Genomic DNA, 22,953 nt, shown 5'->3' on the forward strand with positions numbered 1-22,953 from the left:
GTGTAGACGTTCCCTTGCAGTGCCTATTTCGATGTGGAGGTGCGCAACATTGATGTTGAACATCGACGTTGCCAGCCCTGGAGGACGTGTAGACGTTATTCATCGAAATAGCCTATTTCGATGTCGCCACATCAAAATAGGCTACTTCGATGTAGGCTTTACGTGTAGACGTAGCCATTATGGCTTATTTCGAAATAGGCTCTATTCCTTGTCTTAAAAGCACCTATTTTGAAATGGCAGTTCCACTGTGGAGACACTAGGGCTTTGTCTACACTTGCATTCCTGTTTCGAACGAGGCATGCAAATGACAAAATCAAAAATGCAAATGAGGTACAGATTTACATATCTGACACCTTATTTGCATATACTTTCAAAAAAAGAAAAGCCGTGTATATGCAGCTCTTTTGAAAGTAAACCCATCTTCGAAAGATCCCTTCTTCCCATAAAAAATAGAAAGAGGAATGCAAGTGTAGACACAGCCTAGGATAGTTATTTCAAAATAACGTTGCTGTGTAGATCTAGCCTAAATGTTCCAGCTCCAAAAGGCAAATAAAACAGAACCCAACATCTGTTGCTTTTTAAATCTTGTATTTAAACCAATCTCCTGATTTTTGGGAAATTGACTTGTGATTTTTGTTTTGTGAAGGTGGCCAGACTAGAAACCTCAATTATATTTTCCATTAGGAACAGGGAGGTAAATGTGCCACTCTTTCTAGTGTAGGTATTTAAATTTGTCTTTTGCTTTGTCTACACTACACAGCTTTTTGTGACTCAGCTGTGTCAGCACGGCCACGTGCCCACAAGCTGGGCAGTGTAAATACTGTTCTTTGGCACTTTTGCACTGTTTGCGCTAGCACTTTTCCTTTCCTCCCAAGAGCTCAGTGCAGCTGTGGTGGAGGGTGGGGGATAGACAAACACACTGATTAAGCAAAGAGAGTGGACATCTTGAACACTTCCTATTACTGGAGGAAGGTATCCTCTCTTATTGCTGTGTCCCTTCAAGGGTAGGATTAAAAATATACATTACACCTTTGTGTCAATATAGAGTGTGTTGAGATGGCAGAAGTGTAATTCACATTGTGTTTATTGGAAAAGCAGCCGTGTGTGAACAACTCCCAGGTGCATGATATTTTGCATAGCTTGAATGAATCCTTGTTGAGTAAGAATCCAATCAAAAGAAGCCTCAAGGTCAAGAGCCAACTGTTGTGTGCAGACCTTCAACTATTGTATGCAGAATGCTTCTCTCTGCTTCCTTAGTCTGGCCTGCTGAATTCTTTTCTGCACCAGTAGGTTCTGTGCCCTTAAAGGTCTCCTATTTCTGACCCAAGGGAGGAGATGGAAACAGACAAGAAATATGTTAAATGAAAACATGTATTTCACAGGCAACAGGATATGGGGAAGTCTGGCAGATGAATTCCCACGAGTCCTCTGGGAGTACATCGGATTCAAACTCAGGTATTTGTATTCTTCTGAGATTAGAGACAAGAGAATGTCCACCTGGAAATGGGCAGTAGTGGAAGCACAATAGCATGGGCTGTGCTGCAGTGACATCTCAGATGAGAAGGTCTCAGAGGCACTATTTAAAAAAAAGTGTTCACTTCTTCAAAACATTGTTTGTTTTCAACTCACTCCTTTTTTTTCCTGTAAAGAGGATCACACTTAATATACTAAATGATTACATCCAAATATATGTGGCTTCAGATGTTTCCTGTGGAGCTCTGCTGTACTTGCATTTTTTGTGATTCTGCAGCCCTGGTTGCTTTGGGAGGAGGTGTGTTACATGGAGCTCTCTCTTTTCTCTCTCTCTCTCGAAGGTGTTTACAAAATATGGGAAATGTTACATGTTTAACTCAGGAGAAGATGGGCGACCCCTGCTTACCACAGTCAAAGGTGGGACGGGCAATGGACTGGAGATCATGCTGGACATACAGCAGGATGAATATTTACCAATTTGGGGAGAAACAGGTAAGACCCAATGTTAACTCTTTTTCTGTGATGCTGAGCCTTGGCTGCAAATATGCTGTTGTAGGTTTGCGTGTGGCACTGTCATATTCTATGGGATTCCCTCTCTCATAAGAAGCTAGGCTTAAATTTAACAGTTCTTGAGCTCCAGTGAGAGCTTTCATCTTTTGCAATAGCAGTTTAAGCTTCAAAGTTATCTTGGCCATCTCAAACTCAAGGACATAAGTGAGTGACGTGGTTCTTGGTGAAAACTAAGCTGTCAGCCTGTAAGCATTCCCAACCTGCTTGGTTGTCTTCAAGCTGCTCCATTACTCCTGTAGCCACAATGAACATTCAGAGCCTGTGGACATGTTTGACTTCTGCATCAGGTTCTGGAGGCTGCAGAAGGGTTTCAGAATCTCAGTCAGATATCTTGAAAAAGGGCAAGAGCTCAGTGTGAATTCATTGTATATAGAAATCTAGACTGTCACTACACCCACTGGGGGAGTCCACATAGAATTCTTCTTCTTTTGGTGTTGGTAGGGGGGAATCAAGTGAGTCATGTCACATTTCTGATGGACACCCTAGAATCCTCCAGGTATCATGTCACTGATGTATTTGCAACTCTGGCTTATTGGGCTGAGCCTCCCAGTGCTATTCATGCACTATATGATTCCAGGGCTGCATTCTTTTCAAGCTCATTTTGGTGGTCTGTGGAATGGACTCCCCCAAGAACTAAGGACCATCCCAAACCTCATTATATTCCACTACTAGAAGCTCAAGGCACATTTATTTGACTTGCTGTCTGTAACATAATCCCATGGCAATATATATGAAACAGGTAAACACATAGGGTGCGTCTACACTAGCCAGCTACTTTGAAGTAGCTGGCACAATGTTGAAATACCACATATCGCGTCTACACGCACCATGTGCAATTTTGACATTGAAATCAAAGTTAGGCGGTGAGACGTCGAAATCGCTATTCCCATCTGAAAATGGGAATAGCGCCCTACTTCGACGTTCATCGTTGAACTAGGGTATGTGTAGACGATCCGTGTCCTGCTACTTCGAAATAGCGGAGTCCTCCATGGTGGCCATCAGCTGAGGGGTTGAGAGACATTCTGTCCAACCCCTGCAGGTCTCTATGGTCACTGCGTGCAGCAGCCCTTAGCCCAGGGCTTCTGGCTGCTGCTGCTGCAGCTGGGGGTCCATGCTGCATGCACAGGGTCTGCAACTGGTTGTCGGCTCTGTGGATCTTGTGCTGTGCAGGGCAAGTGTGTCTGGGATGGCCCTTTAAGGGAGCAGCTTGGGGCTTTGCTGGCCCCTTATTTCGATGGGGAGCACTTGTGTGTGTGGATGCTTCACATTTTCTTCTGGGGCGGCTCCTTTCGATGTTCCCTGTCTCTACTTAGACGTTGAACTTCGATGGCACCAGCCCTGGAGGACGTGTAGATGATACGCATCGAAGTAGCCTATTTCGATGTTCTTACTTCGAAATAGGCTACTTCGACGTAGTGTGATAGTGTAGACGTAGCCATACTGTATTAAAACAAGATATTTCACTCCCTGTGTTCCTCTCTCTGGGCAGAGGATGACAGAAGAAAATCAATCACAGATCCGTAGTCATGTGATTCAATCTGTTACTGGAGGGTACTAAGGCGATGAGTGCGGTATGAAAAAATCTGTAGAAACCCAGTCTGTGTGGAAGCCACTTGTGAAGAGTAGAGAGTTATGTAGACAAAACAGGGGTTTGGTAGATAGAACTTGTGGAGTGTCTACACACAAAATGGCCGTTTCTGCACAGGCCACTTCCTGTGGAAGTGGCATGCTAACACACAGAGCGAAAGATGCTAATGAGGCATGTATGCAAATTGCCCACACCTCATTAGCATAACGTCACGTGATTTGGAGTCCGGAAGACTGTTCTTCTGGATTCCAAAACGCTGTGGCCCGGGGGTGGAGGGGGATCCAAATTACGGGACATTATGCTAATGAGGTGCAGGGAATTTGCATCCGTGCCTCACTAGCATCTTTCACTCCATGTATTAGCATGCCACTTCTGTAGGAAGTGGCCTGTGTAGAAATGGCCAATGTGTTCTGTTGACAGAAACTGTTGACAGAAAAGCCCCCGGGGGCTGTTTTGTCAACAGAGCGGAACAAAAGGTCAATTTGCTTTTATGTGTAGATGTGATGTGTTGACAGAAGTTTGTCAGAACATCTCTTCCGACAGTAACTTCTGTACAGAGGTGCTTCTAGGGTAGACATGGCCCCTGACTTCAGAGTTTCTTCTTCCTGGAAGCTTCTTCCTTCACCTGTGCAGTGGATATAGATCAGTGTATGTTACACTGTATATTTTAATGAGGAAGGCGCTCAATAATTAAGCTAGAGATAGTGGAGTTCATGAAAGGAATCTGCCTTTAAATTTTAGAGGAATAGATTTGAAAAATTGGTTACTTTTCCCATAGCTGCCAAGGTTATAACTTTGTTATTCTCGTTCCAAAGCAATTGTTTGTTATACCTACAGCAGATCATTTCCCTGTGCTTCTCAGATTTCTCTGCAGTGTTGGAATAATTCACAGAGGTGCTGAATGTGATTCGGGGTTTTGTGTAAAGTTATCACCAGCAGTCCCTATTGTAACAGCTCCTTGTTTCCCGTTTGTTAAACACAAAGAACAAAGACATTTGAAACATTCAAAGTTCAGGGATCTTTTGATGTGAAGTTTACCGAGTTCAATTTAGTCCTATAGAACCTTTCAAGAGACAAGATATGGTTCTCAGTATTTACATCTTGTTAAAGGACAGCGTGAATTGTTGGTGGGGGAACATGGCACAGTCATTTTTACATTATCACTTTTGGATGGTTTGCATTGAAGTCCCTCCCTATTTCTTTGAAACACAGAAGGAAAAATGGATGCACACACAGAAGACAGTGGAAAGAAAAAGGAAAATTTTTGTCTCCTTCTCTCTTAAAATCACACTGCTGGGAAATACAGGCACATCACACAGCCCTGTTAGCAACTCTGAGGCTGTGGCAGTTGGACTACAAGCATTTTCTTTCTTCCTTTCTTTCTTTCTTTCTTTCTTTCTTTTCCTCATTACAGCAGAGTTACAAAAGGTGGCTTTACCTTAGATGGTTAACCAAGCCTTCTATTACACAGAAAGCAAAGAAAGTACAGAGAAGGTGAGAAACAGGGGTTCATCAAAAGAATATAATGGTTAATTCCCAGGTGTTGTTCGAGATGCTGCTATACCCAGTGGAGGTGCTAAGGATGTCAGTTGGAGCCCTGTCTCTGATCCAGAGTTCATTGGGATGAGAATAATGGGTCCTGGCTGGAGGTGGCAGTAGTAGCCATGATGGTGAAGCCCATTCTTTTTCCAGCTATTCATGCCACAAGCTGAGTTTAAGCAAGTTGCTGAGTGACACTCCCCCTCCCACATATGACTTGTCCAGAAAGGGACAGCAGGCTCATCCCATTCATATTAGCCAGTGAAAACTCAGGTCAGGTGATTTCATACAGGCTGTCAACTCTTGAGGTTTAACTGTGAGACTCCCAGTGGCTGGTGTGTTTGCAAAAGCCCCACCTCCTGTAGTCCTGGGATTAGGTGAGAATCCCAAAGTTCATTTAAAAGAAAGTAAATTTCTGGCCTTCCTGGTTTCAGAGAAAAACTTGAAAATGTTACCCAAGTGTGAGGTAAGGGCTCTGAAAACAATACAACAATCCCAAATTTGTTAGTTTTTTAAAATATCAGATTTCTGAGGCCCGGCTTATGGGCTGTGGTTACACTAGTGAGCTTTTCCGACCAAACCTTAGTGTTGTCGACAAAACTGGTGAAACATCCACACACAGAATTGATTTTCTTGACAGTTTGTTGACAAAACTCAACACTCCCACCAGCAGTGTTCCGCCTCTCAGCCATGAGGCATAACGCTGCTGTCAACAAAAAAGCTGTGTAGATGCTTTGGGGATGCGGGGTAGGGGCTTCTTCTGACAGACAGAGCATCCAGAGCAATGGGCAGCACTGTCTGCTGTGCTTTCAGGTGCCTATTCTGTCAGAGGAGCAGATGGTCCATGTGGCTGGTCTGTCAACAAAGTGGAGTGCTCTTTTGATTGGCTTCTGTGTGTGTGCCTGTGCTCGGTCAACAGAAGTTTGGTCAGGACATCTCTTCCGACGGTGACTTCTCTCGACAGTTTGCTGAAGTGTAACTGTAGCCAGGGTGTCCGAGCACTTGTGCTCAGCAAAACTGCACTTCTTTTAGTTTCTAGAATCTCTGTTTGTTGCTAAGCCAGAGGAAAAACCATTTCACTAGGCAGGTGGTGAAGCCCTGTGAAGAGTAACAAGGAGGGTTTCTATAGGCATGTTAACAATAAACAGGTTATCAGAGAAGGTGTGGGGCTGTTACTGGATGAGGGAGGTAACCTAGTGACAGATGATGTAGGAAAAGCTGAAGTTCTCAATGCTTTTTTTCTCTCAGTCTTCACGGACAAAGTCAACTTCCACATGACGGTCCTAGACAATGCAGTATGGGAAGGTGGAGGGCAGCCATCTGTGGGGAAGGAACAAGTTGTGAGCTATCTAGAAAAACTAGATGTACACAAATTGATGGGTCTGGATTTAATGCACCCAAGGGTACTGAGGGAATTGGCAGAGGTCATTGCTGAACCTTTGGCCATTATCCTTGAAGACTCTTGGAGATCAGGGGAGATGATACTGGATGACGGGAAGGAGGAAGACATAGTGCCCATCTTTGAAAAAGGAAAGGACAATCCAGGGAACTATAGGCTGGTCAGCCTTACCTCAATCTCTGGGAAAATAATTGAGATAATCCTCAAGAAATCCATTTCGGAGCACTTGGAAGAGGGGAAAGTGATCAAAATTAGCCAACGTGGATTCACTGGGGCAAGTCCTGCCTGACCAATCCGATTAACTTCTACGATGAGGTAACAAGCTCTGTGCACACGGGGAAGTCAGTGGATGTGATATACCTTGACTTCAGCAAAGCTTTTGATACAGTCTCCCACAACATTCTTGTCCATAAGTTAAGGAAATATGGATTGGATCATTGAACTATAAGATGGATAGAAAGCTGGCTTGATGGTCAAGCCCAATGGGTAATGGTCAATGGCTCAATATCTGGATGGCAGTCAGTTTCAAGCAGAGTGCCACAAGGCTTGGTTCTGGGGCCGGTGTTATTCAACATTTTTATTAATGACCCGGATGAGGGGTTGGATTGCACACTCAGCAAGTTTGTGGATGACACAAAACCAGGGGGAGAGGTAGATACGTTGGAGGATAGAGAGAGAATCCAGAGTGATGTGGATAAATTGGAGGATTGGGCCAAAAGAAATCTGATGCAGTTCAACAAGGAGAAGTGTAGAGTCCTGCACCTGGGGCAGAAGAATCCCAAGCATTGTTATAGGCTGGGGACCAACTGGCTCAGCCGCAGTATGATGAAAAGGGAACTAGGGGTTTTGGTGGATGAAAGGCTGGATATGAGTAAACAGTGTGCCCTTGTCGCCAAGAAGGCTAACAGTATACTAGGGTGCTTTAGGAGGAGCATTTCAAGCAGACCTAGAGAAGTAGTTGCTCCCCTCTATTCGGCACTGGTGAGGCCACATCTTGAATATGGCATCCAGTTTTGGGCACCCAGTATAAAAAGGATGTGGATTTGCTGGAGCAGGTTCAGTGGAGGGCAAGAAAAATGATTGAGGGGACAGAGCACAAGACCTATGAGGAGAGGCTGAGGAATTTGAGCTTGTTTAGTTTACAGAAGAGAAGACTTAGGAGTGATTTAATAGCAGCTTTCAACTTCCTGAAGGGGAGCTCTAAAGAGGAGGGTGGGAAACTGTTCTCAGTGGTGTCAGATGGCAGAGCAAGAAGTAATGGTCTGAAGTTGAAAAGGGAGAGATTTAGTTTAGATATTTAAGAACATAAGAATGGCCATACTGGGTCAGACCAAAGGTCCATCCAGCCCAGCATCCCATCTGCCGACGGTGGCCAATGCCAGGTGCCCCAGAGAAGGAGAACAGAAGACAATGATCAAGTGATTTATCTCCTGCCATCCATCTCCTGCCCTTGTTCTGAAGGCCAGGGCACCATACTTTATCCCTGGCTAATAGCCATTTATGGACCTAACCTGCAAAAATTTATCAAGCTCTTTTTTAAACCCTAATAGAGTCCTGGCCTTCACAGCCTCCTTGGGCAAGGAGTTCCACAGGTTGACTGTGCGCTGTGTGAAGAAAAGTTTCCTTTTATTAGTTTTGAACCTATTACCCATCAATTTCATTTGGTGTCCCCTAGTTCTTGTATTATGGGAAAAGGTAAATAATTTTTCTATATTCACTTTCTCCACACCATTCATGATTTTATATACCTCTATCATATCGCCCCTCAATCGCCTCTTTTCCAAACTGAAAAGTCCCAGTCTCTCTAGCCTCTCCCCATATGGGACCCGTTCCAAGCCCCTAATCATCTTAGTTGCCCTTTTCTGAACCTTTTCTAATGCCAATATATCTTCTTTGAGGTGAGGAGACCACATCTGCACGCAGTACTCAAGATGTGGGCGTACCATAGTTTTATATAGGGGAAGTATGATATCTTTTGTCTTATTATCTATCCCTTTTTTAATAATTCCTAACATCCTATTTGCCTTACTAACTGCCGCTGCACACTGTGTGGATGTCTTCAGAGAACTATCCACTATAACTCCAATATCCCTTTCCTGATCTGTCGTAGCTAAATTTGACCCCATCATGTAGTACGTGTAATTTGGGTTATTTTTTCCAACATGCATTACCTTACACTTACCCACATTAAATTTCATTTGCCATTTTGCTGCCCAATCACTCAGTTTGCTGAGATCTTTTTGTAGTTCTTCACAATCCCTTTTGGTTTTGACTGTCCTGAACAACTTGGTGTCATCTGCAAACTTTGCCACCTCACTGTTTACCTCATTTTCTAGATCATTGATGAACAAGATGAACAGGATCGGTCCCAGGACTGACCCCTGGGGAACACCACTAGTTACCCTCCTCCATTGTGAAAATTTACCATTTATTCCCACCCTTTGTTTTCTGTCTTTTAACCAATTCCCGATCCATGAAAGGATCTTTCCTCCTATCCCATGACCACCTAATTTACATAAAAGCCTTTGGTGTGGGACCGTGTCAAAGGCTTTCTGGAAATCTAGGTATATTATGTCCACTGGGTGCCCCTTGTCCGCATGTTTATTAACCCCTTCAAAGAATTCTAATAGATTAGACAGACACGACTTCCCTCTGCAGAAACCATGCTGACTTTTGCCCAACAATTCGTGCTCTTCTACGTGCCTTGCAATTTTATTCTTTACTAGTGTTTCTACTAATTTGCCTGGTACTGATGTTAAACTTATCGGTCTATAATTGCCAGGGTCTCCTCTAGAGCCTTTTTTAAATATTGGCGTTATATTGGCCGTCTTCCAGTCATTTGGTACCAAAGTGGATTTAAAGGATAGGTTACAAACCACTGTGAATAACTCCGCAATTTCACATTTGAGTTCTTTCAGAACCCTTGGGTGAATACCGTCTGGTCCTGGAGACTTGTTACTATTCAGCTTATCAATTAACTCCAAAACCTCCTCTAATGTCACTTCAATCTGAGTGAGTTCCTCAGATTTGTCACCTAAAAAGGCTGGCTCAGATTTAGGAACCTCTGTAACATCCTCAGCTGTGAAGACTGAAGCAAAGAAATTATTTAATCGCTCTGCAATGGCACTGTCTTCCTTGATCGCTCCTTTTATATCTTTATCGTCCAAGGGCCCCACTGCTTTTTTAGCGGGCTTCCTGCTTCTAATGTATTTAAAAAACATTTTACTATCGTTTTTTGAATATTTGGCTAGCTGTTCCTCAAAATCTTTTTTGGCTTTTCTTACTGCATTATGACACTTAATTTGGGAGTGTTTGTGTTCCTTTCTATTTTCCTCACTAGGATTTGACTTCCACTTTTTAAAAGCTGCCCTTTTCTCTCTCACTGCCTTTTTAACATGGCTGTTAAGCCATGGTGGTTCTTTGTTAGGTCTCTTACTGTGTTTTTTTATTTGGGGTATACATTTAAGTTGGGCCTCTAGTATGGTGTCTTTAAACAGTTTCCATGCAGCTTCCAGGGATTTTAGTTTAATTACTCTACCTTTTAGTTTCTGTTTAACTAGCTTCCTCATTTTAGTGTAATTCCCCTTTGGAATTACACTATTTGGAAAAACTACTTCACCAGGTGGGTGGTGAAGCATTGGAATGCGTTGCCTAGAGAGGTGGTGGATTCTCCATCCCTCGAGGTTAAGTCCCACTGGCTGGGATGACTTAGTGGGGGTTGATCCTACTTGAAGCAGGGAGCTAGACTAGATGACCTCCTGAAGACCCTTCCAGCCCTATGATTCTGTGATTCTGTGATCTGTGAAATGGTACTACACCAGCGTTATCATGATCAGAATCTGGCCTAATATCCCACCTACATCTCCCCCTCTGTAACTTCAGATCATTGCTTCCTGTTCTGCCACCCATCACTACTCAGAACAGCCTTTCTTGATCCTCTTTAGAGCCCCCCTTTATTGCCCTCTGCTGAACCCACTTGAATGCATCCTCATCCTTTGTATACTGGGGGCCCAGAACTGGACACAACACTCCAGATGAGGCCTCACCAGTGCCAAATAGAGGGGAATAATAACTTCTCTACATCTGCTGGAAATGCGTCTCCTAATGCACCCCAATATGCCATTAGTCTTCTTGGCTACAAGGGTACACTGTTGACTTATCTCCAGCTTCTCAAGCACTGTAATCCCATGGTCCTTTTCGGCTGTACTGCTATTTGGCCAGTCAGTCCCAAGTTTGTAACAGTGCTTGGGATTCTTCACTCCCAAGTGCAGGACTCTGCGCTTGTTCTTGTTGAACCTCATCAGATTTCTTTTTTGCCTAATCCTCCCATTTGTCTAAGTCACTTGACCCTGTCACTGCCTTCCAGTCTATCTACCTGTCCTCCTATCTTAGCGTCATCTGCAAATTTGCTGAGAGTGCAATCCATCCCCTCATCCAGGTTGTTAATAAAGATGTTGAACAATACCAGCCCTTGAACCAATTCTTGGGGCACCCTACTTGAAACTGACTGCCAACCAGACACAGAGCCATTGATCACTACCCTTTGGGCCTGAATATCTAACCAGCTGTCTATTTACCTTACAGTTCATTTATCAAATCCATACTTCCTTAACTTGCAGGGAAGAACACTGTAAGTGAATGTATCAAAAGCTTTGCTAAAGTCAAGGTATATCATGTCCTCAGCCTTCCCCGTATCCACAGAGCCAGTTACCTCATCATAGAAGCTAATCAGATTGGTCAAGCATGACATGACCTTGGTGAATCCATGTTGATTATTCCTGATCACTTTCCTCTCTTCCAAGTGCTTCACAATGGATTCTTTGAGGATCCCCCTCAGTAAAGCTATAGTCTATAGTTCCCTGGATTGTCCTTCTTTCCTTTTTTTAAAGATGGACACTTCATTTGCCTTTTTCTAATCATCCGGGACCTCTCCCAATATCCTCAAATTTTCAAAGATAATGGTCAAAGGCTCTGCAATGACATTTGCCAATTGCCTCTGTATCTCTGGGTGCATTAAATCCAGACCAATGGATTTGTGTGTTTCTAGCTTTTTCTGAATAGCTCTTAACTTGTTCTTTCATTGCTGAGGGCTTCCAATCTCCTTCCCATACTGCATTGCCTGGTGCAGTAGTATGGGAACTGACCTTGTCCTTGAAGACAGAGGCAAAAAAAAAAACATTGAGCGCTTCAGCTTTTCCCACATCATCTGCCACAAGGTTACCACCCCCATCCAATAAGGGCCCGAAGGTTATGTATTCACTGCACAAAAGGTGTGTGTTTACATCAAGAAAGCTGCCTTAATGTAAATTCCCACTAGAGGTAAGGCACCTTTCTCTAAGTAGCCCCAAAGAATTCAGGGCAGGAAGATCCTGCAGGCAGTGCAAATAAAAAATATCAGCATGTGTTTAGAAGTGGAAATTATCTTGGTTAATTATATACCCACTTAAAATACAAACTTCTGTTCATGGACTAGAGACCACACCTTCGTATGCATTTCTACAGCACCTGATACAATGAGGCTTGTCTGCACCTTCTGGACCCTATCAAGATATAAATATTAGTCATCATGATTAACACTTCCTGTTGCCATGGAAACACTGAACTGATGTCTCGGGAGGTAAATGAAGACGTTGATGATTTCCAGACATTTGCATTAAAATGTAAATGTGTATGGAATTAAATCCACTCAGCTTCAGCATAGTGGGACCCAGCAAAGCTTTCCTTTCCTTACCGAATGCTTTACCATTAACCTGCCATGCTTGCAAAATGTAGAAACGAATTAAAACTCCATAAAGAAACTTAAGTCTTTTCTGCTGCCAATAATTGAGTTGTTATTGTATTCCGCTATTGTTATCATTAAAGCAGGGCATTAAGACAAGCCAGGAAGGGTTGTGCTAAGTGCTCTGCAGACTCACATTAGTAAGCAATTCCTGCCTACGATCTAAACAGACCAGACAAGCGCAGGGAGTAGAAGACCCCAGCAGAGGGCACATGGCTGGTTGGCTCCACCGTTGTCTTTGTTTCATTTTGGTTATTGGAGCGTTGGTTAGGAGTGGATCAGCTAAGTGGAAAGAAATGTGAAGGGAAGGGGAGTGAGGGCGCAGGACGGGGAGAAGACGGTAAAGGGAGAGGTGTTTATTGGAGTTGCCCCTCGCCAGCAGGCAGAGATGAGTTGACATCCCCTCGGGCTTGGCCTTTGTGGGCAAGGCCCATCCAGTGGAGAGACCCAATGCCCTTTCCAGCTGAAAAAAGAGCAGCTCGAAACTCCAGAGACACCTGTTGGGACTGGGACTCCTTGGCTACGTCTACACGTGCAGCCAACATCGAAATAGTCTATTTCGATGAATAACGTCTACACGTCCTCCAGGGCCGGCAACGTCGATGTTCAACTTCGACGTTGCTCAGCCCAACATCGAAATAGGCGCAGTGAGGGAACGTCTACACGTCAAAGTAGCACACATCGAAATAGGGATGCCAGGCACAGCTGCAGACAGGGTCACAGGGCGGACTCAACAGCAAGCCACTCCCTTAAAGGGCCCCTCCCAGACACAGTTGCACTAAACAACACAAGATCCACAGAGCTGACAACTGGTTGCAGACCCTGTGCCTGCAGCATAGATCCCCAGCTGCCGCAGAAGCAGCCAGAAGCCCTGGGCTAAGGGCTGCTTCCCACGGTGACCATAGAGCCCCGCAGGGGCTGGAGAGAGAGCATCTCTCAACCCCCCAGCTGATGGCCGCCATGGAGGACCCAGCAATTTCGACGTTGCGGGACGCGGATCGTCTACACTGTCCCTACTTCGACGTTGAACGTCGCAGTAGGGCGCTATTCCTATCTCCTCATGAGGTTAGCGACTTCGACGTCTCGCCGCCTAACGTCGAAGTTAACTTCGAAATAGCGCCCGACGCGTGTAGACGTGACGGGCGCTATTTCAAAGTTGGTGCTGCTACTTCGAAGTAGCGTGCACGTGTAGACGCAGCCCTTGTCGGTGTGTTCCCCAATGTTCCCTGTAAGCTGAGTGCGATGGGAGAGTGGGCCCCTGGGAGAGATGCAGGTGCTGCCAGCTAATTCGCAGAGCGCCCACAGCCCCCCACAGACAGCAGCATGTGTTTGTATTAGTGGTGCACATCTGCACATGGCTCAGTGCACATAAGATATTATTCTGCCCCAAGATGGACAAAGTTAGAGGGAGTGCTGGGCTCCCCCTGCTATTCCCAACACTGGGGCTGTCTGTGTCCCCATCTTCTGGACTTTCAGTGTAGGGGAATGGCCCTTCTCTGGAGGAGCAGGAGATGCCAATGGAAAGACCTCCGGGCTCCTGAAGGCCACTTTGGCCAGGGATACAGCTTTGGGGTATGTTTGAATTGACTAACCAGGCCCTGAGGGATGGGTCTGAAAGCGGAGTTGGCATGGCTGTGGGTTTTTCCTGGAGATCTCATTGTCTTTCATACCCCATTGGGCCCTTTTTCCAACCTCTGTCATGCCTCTGTCTTACCTCCCCATCAAACCTGAAGTTCACAGGCACGCTTATGCAGCGGCCAGGCTGCAGTCTGCATCTTGTGCAGATGGATGAGCTCGAGTTGTACTCTAGCTCACAGGCTAGCCAGAACTGTGAGGATACAGTGGTAGGTACCTGCTTCTGAAGCCTGCACTGCAGCATCCTCACTTCTGGTGTTGGCAAGCTGTCTGCAGTGCAGTTCACAGGGGTACAGCTGCCTGAGAGACAAATCACACGTCTTTGTGCAGTTCTTGCGTGTCTGCGTCTCTGTTCTTGTCTCTTAATAGCTGCGTCTACACGTGCACGCTACTTCGAAGTAGCGGCACCAACTTCGAAATAGCGCCCGTCGCGTCTACACACGTCGGGCGCTATTTCGAAGTTAACTTCGACGTTAGGCGGCGAGACGTCGAAGTCGCTAACCTCATGAGGAGATAGGAATAGCGCCCTACTTCGACGTTCAACGTCGAAGTAGGGACCGTGTAGACGATCCGCGTCCCGCAACGTCGAAATTGCTGGGTCCTCCATGGCGGCCATCAGCTGGGGGGTTGAGAGATGCTCTCTCTCCAGCCCCTGCGGGGCTCTATGGTCACCGTGGGCAGCAGCCCTTAGCCCAGGGCTTCTGGCTGCTTCTGCGGCAGCTGGGGATCTATGCTGCAGGCACAGGGTCTGCAACCAGTTGTCAGCTCTGTGTATCTTGTGTTGTTTAGTGCAACTGTGTCTGGGAGGGGCCCTTTAAGGGAGCGGCTGGCTGTTGAGTCCGCCCTGTGACGCTGTCTGCAGCTGTGCCTGGCATCCCTATTTCGATGTGTGCTACTTTGACGTGTAGACGTTCCCTCGCTGCGCCTATTTCGATGTTGGGCTGAGCAACGTCGAAGTTGAACATCGACGTTGCTGGCCCTGGAGGACGTGTAGACGTTATTCATCGAAATAGACTATTTCGATGTTGGCTGCACGTGTAGACGTAGCCAATGTGGCTTTGCTTCTGGCGACACCACCATGCTCACTCCCCTTTTTACCTGCCCTGGGTGTCCCCATCTTGTCATAACCTCCAAGCACCCTCAGGATGGTTTGCCACAGGCATGTGTCATTATCAGCATTCTCAGATCAGGCAGATTGAAAGGCTGCTGTGCTTTCAGGGGAGATGGATTTCCAATAGCAACATGCTAGTAAGTGAGAGGTTCTGTAGGGCCTAAGGTGGTCACTGTCCTTTTCTACAAGGACCTCCCATCAGAGATGGTGTGACATCAACCCAGGGACCTGCCATCAGAGATGCTGTAATGTCAACTTAGGCACCTCCCATCAGAGGTGGTGTAACATCAACCCCAGGACCACCCATCAGAAATGGTGTAACATCAACACACGGACCTCCCATCAGAGATGGTGTAACGTCAATCCGGGGACCTCCCATCTGAGGTGATGTAATATCAACCTAGGGACCTCCCATCAGAGGTGGTGTAACATCAACCCAGGGACCTCCCAACAGAGATGGTGTAACGTCAATCTGGGGACCTCCCATCAGAGATGGTGTAACGTCTACGTAGGCACCTCCCACCAGAGGCAGTGTAACGTCATCAAAGCTTCCCTGCTGGGTGTCTGTCTCTCTACCCACAGACTCAGTTCAGAAACAGCTCCAGAGGGAGCTAAATGTGTGTTCTTGGGGCTGGGAAGAAGAGGCGGCTTCTGGCTGCCTCATTAGACAGGCAGGTGGGGCCTTAGTCTGCTACAAACTTAAGTCAGTTTAACTACGTGACTCACAGTGGTGGAGATTCCACAGCCCTGCATGATGCAGTTATATGGATTGAACTGCTGGTGTAAAGAGTGCTATGCTGACAGTCGGGTTTCTCCTGTGGCCTCTCAGACCTGCTCCTGTCAGCACAGGTTGCATCTTCAGTAAGTGCTACTGTGGTGCAGCTGCTCCGGTGCTATAGAGAAGACCTCAGCTGAGCAGCTTGGGTGCTTTAATTTGAGTTTTGATGCCTCTACGGGGAAAGCTTTGCCGATTTTCCCAGTTGCCCGCCACAGTGAGAAGCAGTGGGAAGACTTGGTTTTGCTACATAAATCATCTAGCTTCTTCCATCCGAAACAGCCGTGCCTGCTCCAAACCCCAGCACAAAGCATCAGAAGGCTGTGTGACTGAGCCAGACATGTGTCCCCCGCCATGCCACATTTTGTCATGTTGTTCTCTCCATTGCTTCCAGAGGCTGGGGCTGATGGGCCCATCAGTGCTCTCCAGAGAGTCCCTGGCAAATGCCTCAGCCAAATAGTTCCTCAAGGCAATGGTGAGGCAGCTTCCAACCCTCCAGTGCGCACATCTGATTCCTTCTGGTTTTGAAAGGTGAGGGATGCATAGGCACCGACTTCCTCTCTCTCCAGGACATGCTGGCCCTCCCCCCACACAGTCCACCCCAGTCCTACCCTTATTCCAGCCCTTCTTCACTGCTGTGCCCCCACCCTGCCCCCTGTTCCAGCCTTCCCTGAAGCCCCTACCCTTGCTCCACTTCTTCCCCCAAGCCAACCCCTTCCCCACTCCTCACCCTCTCTCCTGGAGCTTTCTGAATGCTGCAACTTGTGGTCAGAAATCACGAGTTTGGTGTCCTGACAGTTGTTTTGCTCTGTCTAATGTTGACAATCATTCAGCTGCATGTACATGCTCCCTCTGTGTGCTGCCCTTTGTCTGTGCAGGTAGCCAGCACAGCAACTCTGAAAGAACTCCCTAAGGCCACAGACCAGATTAGACTAGGCTGATGGTTAACGAAGCACAGTCCTAGCATCCACAGACCCGATGAGACCACTAACATGTACGCTGCTACGATGGACAAACTCAGGCAGTGGTGGGACTTCATACCACCTCCAAGGCCAGACAGAGTTCAGATGAGGCACCCCAACATTTATATACTGAGATAAACAATCTGAGATACACAACTTACCTCCCGTGACAGGTTTGTTACCTCCCCTTGTACTTTCTTCCAGATATTTCAGACAAAACATCCTTGTTCACCACCTGTTACCGTGCTTTCACTCGTGACATTTCAGATAAAATAGCACCGCTTATCACATTTGTCAAACCCTTTTATGATCATCTCAGTGTGAGCGTTCTTACGCTGCCCTTCCGGCATGTGTTTACACGGTCCTTGTGCTGCAGCCTAGCTACCAATGCTGTGGTGCCGAGTTCATGTCCTGGACACTCACTTGCCCGCAAGCATCTGCTTTCAGCAGGGCCTGTCTGTTATTCATAGTGTAACTGTTACTGGCATGGCTTCAGACCTTACACCAGACCCAAGCTTCAGGCTTTTTTCTTTCTACTACACAAATCAGCTGTTAGTAGCATGCTGGGAGGGCTTGGTAAGCAGGGCCACCAGCAGGTGAGAGGTGCAGTGGGAGGAGAGGTTGGGAGGGGGGGAACTTGAGTGCTGGTGGGTGCTCTGCACTCACCAATTTTTCCCCAAGATTACTCCAGCCCTGGAGCACCCCATGGTCCGTGCCTACAGGAGTATGTAACCTATGAAGCAGCACATGGAGCAGGTCACTCCAATCAACCAAAGATATGAATTCGCCAGCTTTCTCGGCAGAGAATAAACACTGTAGCTCAGGCCATGGTGGTTCATGCTTTTAGCTCTTAGAATGTCTGATTCAGCTCCAGGTATTGGCTGATGGAGGTTGTCACACAACTGAGTGTGTAAATGCAGATGACTGAGGGCCTAAGTTACGTGTAATGTACTTCCTTGGTCCACAAGGAGTTTGGCTCTGCAGTGCAGCAGAATCTGGTCCAGGAATATCAGTGCAGTCTTACCCTTTAGTTTAGTCCAGCGGTGGGTTCACAGTCTGGATCCAGACAAGCTATGGTCTGGATTTAGACCTTGAGGCTCCCATCCCATCTGTGGCATCTGGCCTACGGTAGAGTGGAGGCTTTGTAGCCCCAAGCCTCACGGGCTGGATCAGGCAAGCCAGAGCCAGATCCAGACCGTGGGCTCTGCCAGAGCCTGAGAGCCAGGGGCAGGAAGTAGATCCGGGCTCTGCTGCTGGTCACTGCTCTTCTCCCAGCTGGGGGGAGCAGCAGTGGCCTGGACTGCTTGCCCGAAGGCTTCCTACCACTTCTGTGATTGTCCAGTAGGAATTGCAGCCAATCAGAGCAGCAGGGGGTGGGGGAGAGCTCGGTAGGGAAGGTACCTGGAAAGAGTGGAAGGGGCTAGAGCCATAAGCATCTGGGGGTACTACAAAGGTAAGTGCACTCCATCATCCAGACCATCACCCCAGATAGCTCCTGTGCCCCCTCCCATCCAGACCCCTGCTCCTACCCGCCACCCAGTTCTCTGCCCACACCCTGCTCCTGCCTCCTTCCTCCCAAACCCCTCAAACCCACTCTGATCCCACCTGCCCAGACCCCACATCATCCTACTGCATCCTGCTCCCATCCAGACTCCCCTCCCGCACCCTGCTTCTGCCCCATGATCCCAGACTCCTCACCCCCACCCTGACCCCTCCCTTCCAGATCTGACACCCCAAACCCTCAGTCTCCCTCTCACCTAGACCCACACCTCCAGCCTGCTCCTGTACCCCCTCCCGCTTACACCCCCACTCCTCTCCTGCACCCTCCCTCCCACCTTTTCAGTGGCCCCCATACTATCGGGGATCACATCAGCGAGGTGTTCCCCTGCTGAGTTTTTTCTTTGCTTCCCAGTTCTGTGGCCCCCAAGCCAAGAAAGGTTCCCCACTCTTGGGTTAGTCTCTTAGGTGTGTGCTCTCAGTCAGTGAGCAATGCTGTCATAGCGTTTTCCTTTTCTCTTGCCTCATGAAAAGAGTTGGCGCTCACACTTGAAAGCTGGAACATGCTGCTGGCTTGGAGCCTCTGGATTTCTGCATTTTAAGCTGCTATTGCAACCTCCATAGTCAAGGCTCAGAAGGAAAATATTAGTCCCTGCCTTGGGATAGCTCCACTCTCACAGCTCCAGATGCTCTGGCACAGCTTTGCTGGCTTTGCAAAACAAATGATGATTTAGTTGTTATTGATCGGCCAAACAGAGAGAAGCATACTGACAGTCTCAGAAGAGCTTTCCTGAATGTTCGTTAATATCTTGGGAAGCTGAAATGCCTTGGCTAACGAGTCACTTGTGTCAAAAAATATGCCTTTGGTTTCAGTCTTGTCTGCAAGCATAAGATCATTAAGTGGACAGGCTGTTAAATGCACATGCAGTGAGTGAGCTTCTCCATCTTTAATAGAAAGCGTTTGTGGTTTTGCTTCATTCTGGATTGTCCAGTGTCAGGAAGAGGCAGGTGGAACATGCCCAAAGTGTGGTGAAAGGAAGCAGTACAGCCAGCAAGAGATTAGCCAGACAGTACAGTCTGCAGTGGAGTGCAGGTGTAAGATGCACTGATGGGGCTACAGGAAGTAATTACTACCAAATGACATTTCCTTCCAAAGGGAGGTGCAGGGACTCCAGGCTGGGCTGAGGATTGTGTTTACGTGGGTCGTTCTGCTGCGTAGAAGCGAGGGTATGTCGTTTTCAAAAGGGGAAGCAGTGTTCAGCAAGTCACGGTACTGGCTGGATCTCTGTGTGCAGCACATCTGCAGACAGCACCTAAAGGGTTCAGGTAGTTCCTGAGGACAGGATCTGGACTCAGGGATAGCCCTGGCGGGAAGCTCAGAGGGGGCATTTCCTTCCTGGCAGAAAGTGAAGGCCTTGGAATCAGCAGCATCAGGAGCCTCTGTGCTGTCTTAGGCTTTGTGTACACTAGAGCATAAAGTTGATTTTAAGGCACTTAGTTCAGTTTTATAATGTGACTCACTTCACTGCAAATACCGTTAGTTCGATTTTTAAGGGAGGCTAAAGGTGACTTTCTTGCTGTGCCCTTCTCAGGCGAGGTAACGCCAAGATTGAATTTAAAAGGTTGAATTAATGCTAGCGTGGAAAAAGCATTATTTTAAATCAATTTTATTGATCTCCAGAGGTATCCCATGGTGCCCCCGAATGTGTCCGTTCTGGCTGCTTTCACCCGCCCCTGCCCCCCAGTCTCCAGGTGTGCAGGATGTAGGTAACAGGTAGCCTCGGGATTTGAATTAATTTTCTTTCTGGCCAACGTGGCTAGCAGACCTCAGGAGTGATCGCATCTAGCCATGAGTTCTCAGGGTCGCAAAAGAGCCCCAGCATGGAGTCATCAGGACAGCCAGGATCTCATTTCTGTGGGCGGGGGATGAATCTGTGCTGTGTAAACACCAGGGACACTCAGCTGTGGTGAAAATCAAGCCTCCCACCACCAAGTAACTGTTGGGCTGTGCAGGCCAGGCTTCCAGGCAAAGACATGGCTTGCCCTACAAGGAGTTTCAGTGCTTGAGAGGGCTTCTTCCCTGCACTGGATTTAGCAGGAGAGGCTGAGACACTCGTTTTCTGTGGTTTACATTTTATGGGGCTGCCACCCCCCACTCCCAGCCAAGGTGCAGCTGTTGGGCTAGCCCGCTCCCCCGTCATGTGGCTGTCATGTGCAGCTGTCGGGCTAGCCCACTCCCCCGTCATGTGGCTGTCATGTGCAGCTGCCGGGCTAGCCCACTCCCCCGTCATGGGGCTGCTGGACTGGATCTTTTCCAAAGAGCGTTGTCTTCATTCCCTTTTTAAAAAGTAACCCCAACCCAACAGGCTCTTTGGTTAAAGACAGGTTCCTGTGCTCTCCCTGCAGGGCCATTCTTCTTTCCCAAAGTGTGTGGATCGGGGGACAATTTGCTACGAAGAATGGAGTTTGTGGGCTCTCTCTCCTCCTTCCCTCTCCCTTACAGGCAGTTCCTGGGCTTCTTTACCTAAAAAGGCAAGGAAATCCCTGCCATTTGCAGGCAAAATAATTCTTGAGTGGGGCCAACAGGTGCCAAATGACCTGAACGCTCCATAATGTTTCCTCAACTCTACTATCCTCTACTGCTTCCTCAACTTTGCCAGACATCTACATCTGACAGGCTCCAACCCTCATGTTGGAGACATCTGTGTAATCAACAGTGAAGACAGCAGTCTCAAGTGTTCATCTTTCCTCGCCTTTTTTATCATCAAATACTTCCTTAACTTTGTAATACCATTGTAGTACACATGTTTGAAAGTATCAGCCACTCAAGTGATGTAGGAGGCTACTCTTGCCTATGGCTTATTTGAAAGCATTTGCAAACAAAGCCAGATAAAAGGGTGCCTCATTGAAGCCTTCTGTCTCTCTGAATCTGTGAGAGAAGAGAACGTCATTGTATCTTCTTCCTTTGTGAATAATATGAAATCTTTTCCTAGTCGTATAGATCCACTTCCAAAGAGTGCTCACTGTTCTCTGGTGACGAGACAGAAATTTCGCTCTCTCTCTTCTTCAAACCTGCTTCCTTCAGCCTCTCTCTCTCTCTCGCTCTTTTTTTTCTTTCTTTCTCTCTGACATCTCCTCGGCTGGGTCTACACTAGCACCTCCCTTTCAAAAGGGAGATGCTAATGAGACACTTCAAGGTATGCTAATGAGACACTGCAATGAATATGCAGGAGGGACTCATTAGCATAATGCCAGCCACGGCATTATTTGGTTAAAGGAATAAGGGGATTTCAAAGTGTATGCGGTCCCTTTGAACAGACCCCATGTAGACGAGCTGTGTGTGATTGAAAGCGGCACTTTCAAAGTGCCACAACTGCCATTATGCTAATGAGGTGCTGCATATTCATTGCAGCACCTCATTAGCATATCCTGAAGTGTCTCATTAGCATCCCCCTTTTGAAAGGGGGGTGCTAGTGTAGACCCAGCCTTCAGAACTATCAGCTCACATTCAATATGGCTAAAACTGAGTTCCTAAACGATTCCCTTCCAAAGCTTCTGCACTACCTCCTTCCTTTATTATTAAAGAAAGGAGGTATTTATTATTATTTATTATTTATTCCATTATTAATATTTCTTTATGAAGTTTTGTTAAGCTACCAGCCGCTTGCTTTGTTCTTCACTTCTCTGTGGTGGCAACTCACAATTTTCTCTCTCTCTCTACTTCAAACCTGGCTCCTTCAGCCCACATTGAAATCTCAGCCCCCCTCTCCCTCTTCACTTGTTTTAAATATTAATTTAAACTCTGTTGTAAAAACTGCCTCTTTCTATAATGTGTGTTCCACATATCTCTAAATTGGCCTTGTTTTGGCTCATTAGACAGAGGAGGTACGTCAGCCAAAGGTATATTTAAAGTGGCCGATATTTTCATTTCTGAGTTGAGATATTTCAGCCCATTCTCAGCTGTTGAATTCCCATGAAAAACTGCTGTGGAATTTGGTTTCCCTGGGTTTCCTTCTCTTCTCTGTCCTTTAGTCTCGGGTCCATGATGAGTCTTGAAATAATTACCATATGTGAGCCACTACTACTGTTGGCAGCAGAAACTGTTAAGCTTATTATCGGAAATAATGCATTTCAGTTTTACCACATGGTCACTATTGACACTTCTGTTGGAATCTACACCAGAGGCAAGTGGAAGACTCCACTCATTTTCTTGCACATGTGGTGAATCCTAACTTCCAGATACATTTGAGTATGTCATGGCTCCTTCCCCACTCTAGCAAGACAAATGCAGAAGTGGGGGCCGGCAAAAGTACCTCCAAAACCTTATCCACCAGGGTTTGGTATAAACTTCCCCCCAAAAATCCTAAAAACCTTAGATTTTGGGGATAAAATTCGCTGCCACCAGCCAAGTAATAATAAGGAAACCAGGGAGAGACGACTTGGGAAATCTCAGCCCCAAAAGTAAAAAACCAGGACACAAACATTAACCAATACCAGGTTAATAAGAAGAAAAAGAGAGAACTTTTATTATTACAACAATATTCATGTTGCAAGCCTCATGACTAGATGGAAGAGTCACAAAGTAAAACACATGGGGAGTCTCCACCATGGGCCTAGAACTTAGT

The 22,953-nt window shown here is 46.7% G+C and overlaps 1 protein-coding gene across 3 annotated transcripts in view; it reads left to right on the forward strand.

Annotated features, from left to right (window-relative positions):
- The window catches only part of ASIC2 (acid sensing ion channel subunit 2), a 1,334,934-nt gene that overhangs the window by 1,104,759 nt on the left and 207,222 nt on the right, over positions 1 to 22,953 (forward strand). For all 3 annotated transcript variants that reach the window (XM_074978894.1, XM_074978893.1, XM_074978895.1), the window contains exon 2: positions 1,815 to 1,965. In XM_074978894.1, coding sequence (XP_074834995.1) covers positions 1,815 to 1,965 — 151 coding nt within the window. The remainder of the gene's footprint in view (positions 1 to 1,814; positions 1,966 to 22,953) is intronic.

The sequence above is a fragment of the Carettochelys insculpta genome, chromosome 28, assembly GCF_033958435.1.
Source record: "Carettochelys insculpta isolate YL-2023 chromosome 28, ASM3395843v1, whole genome shotgun sequence".
Taxonomy (NCBI): Eukaryota; Metazoa; Chordata; order Testudines; family Carettochelyidae; genus Carettochelys; species Carettochelys insculpta.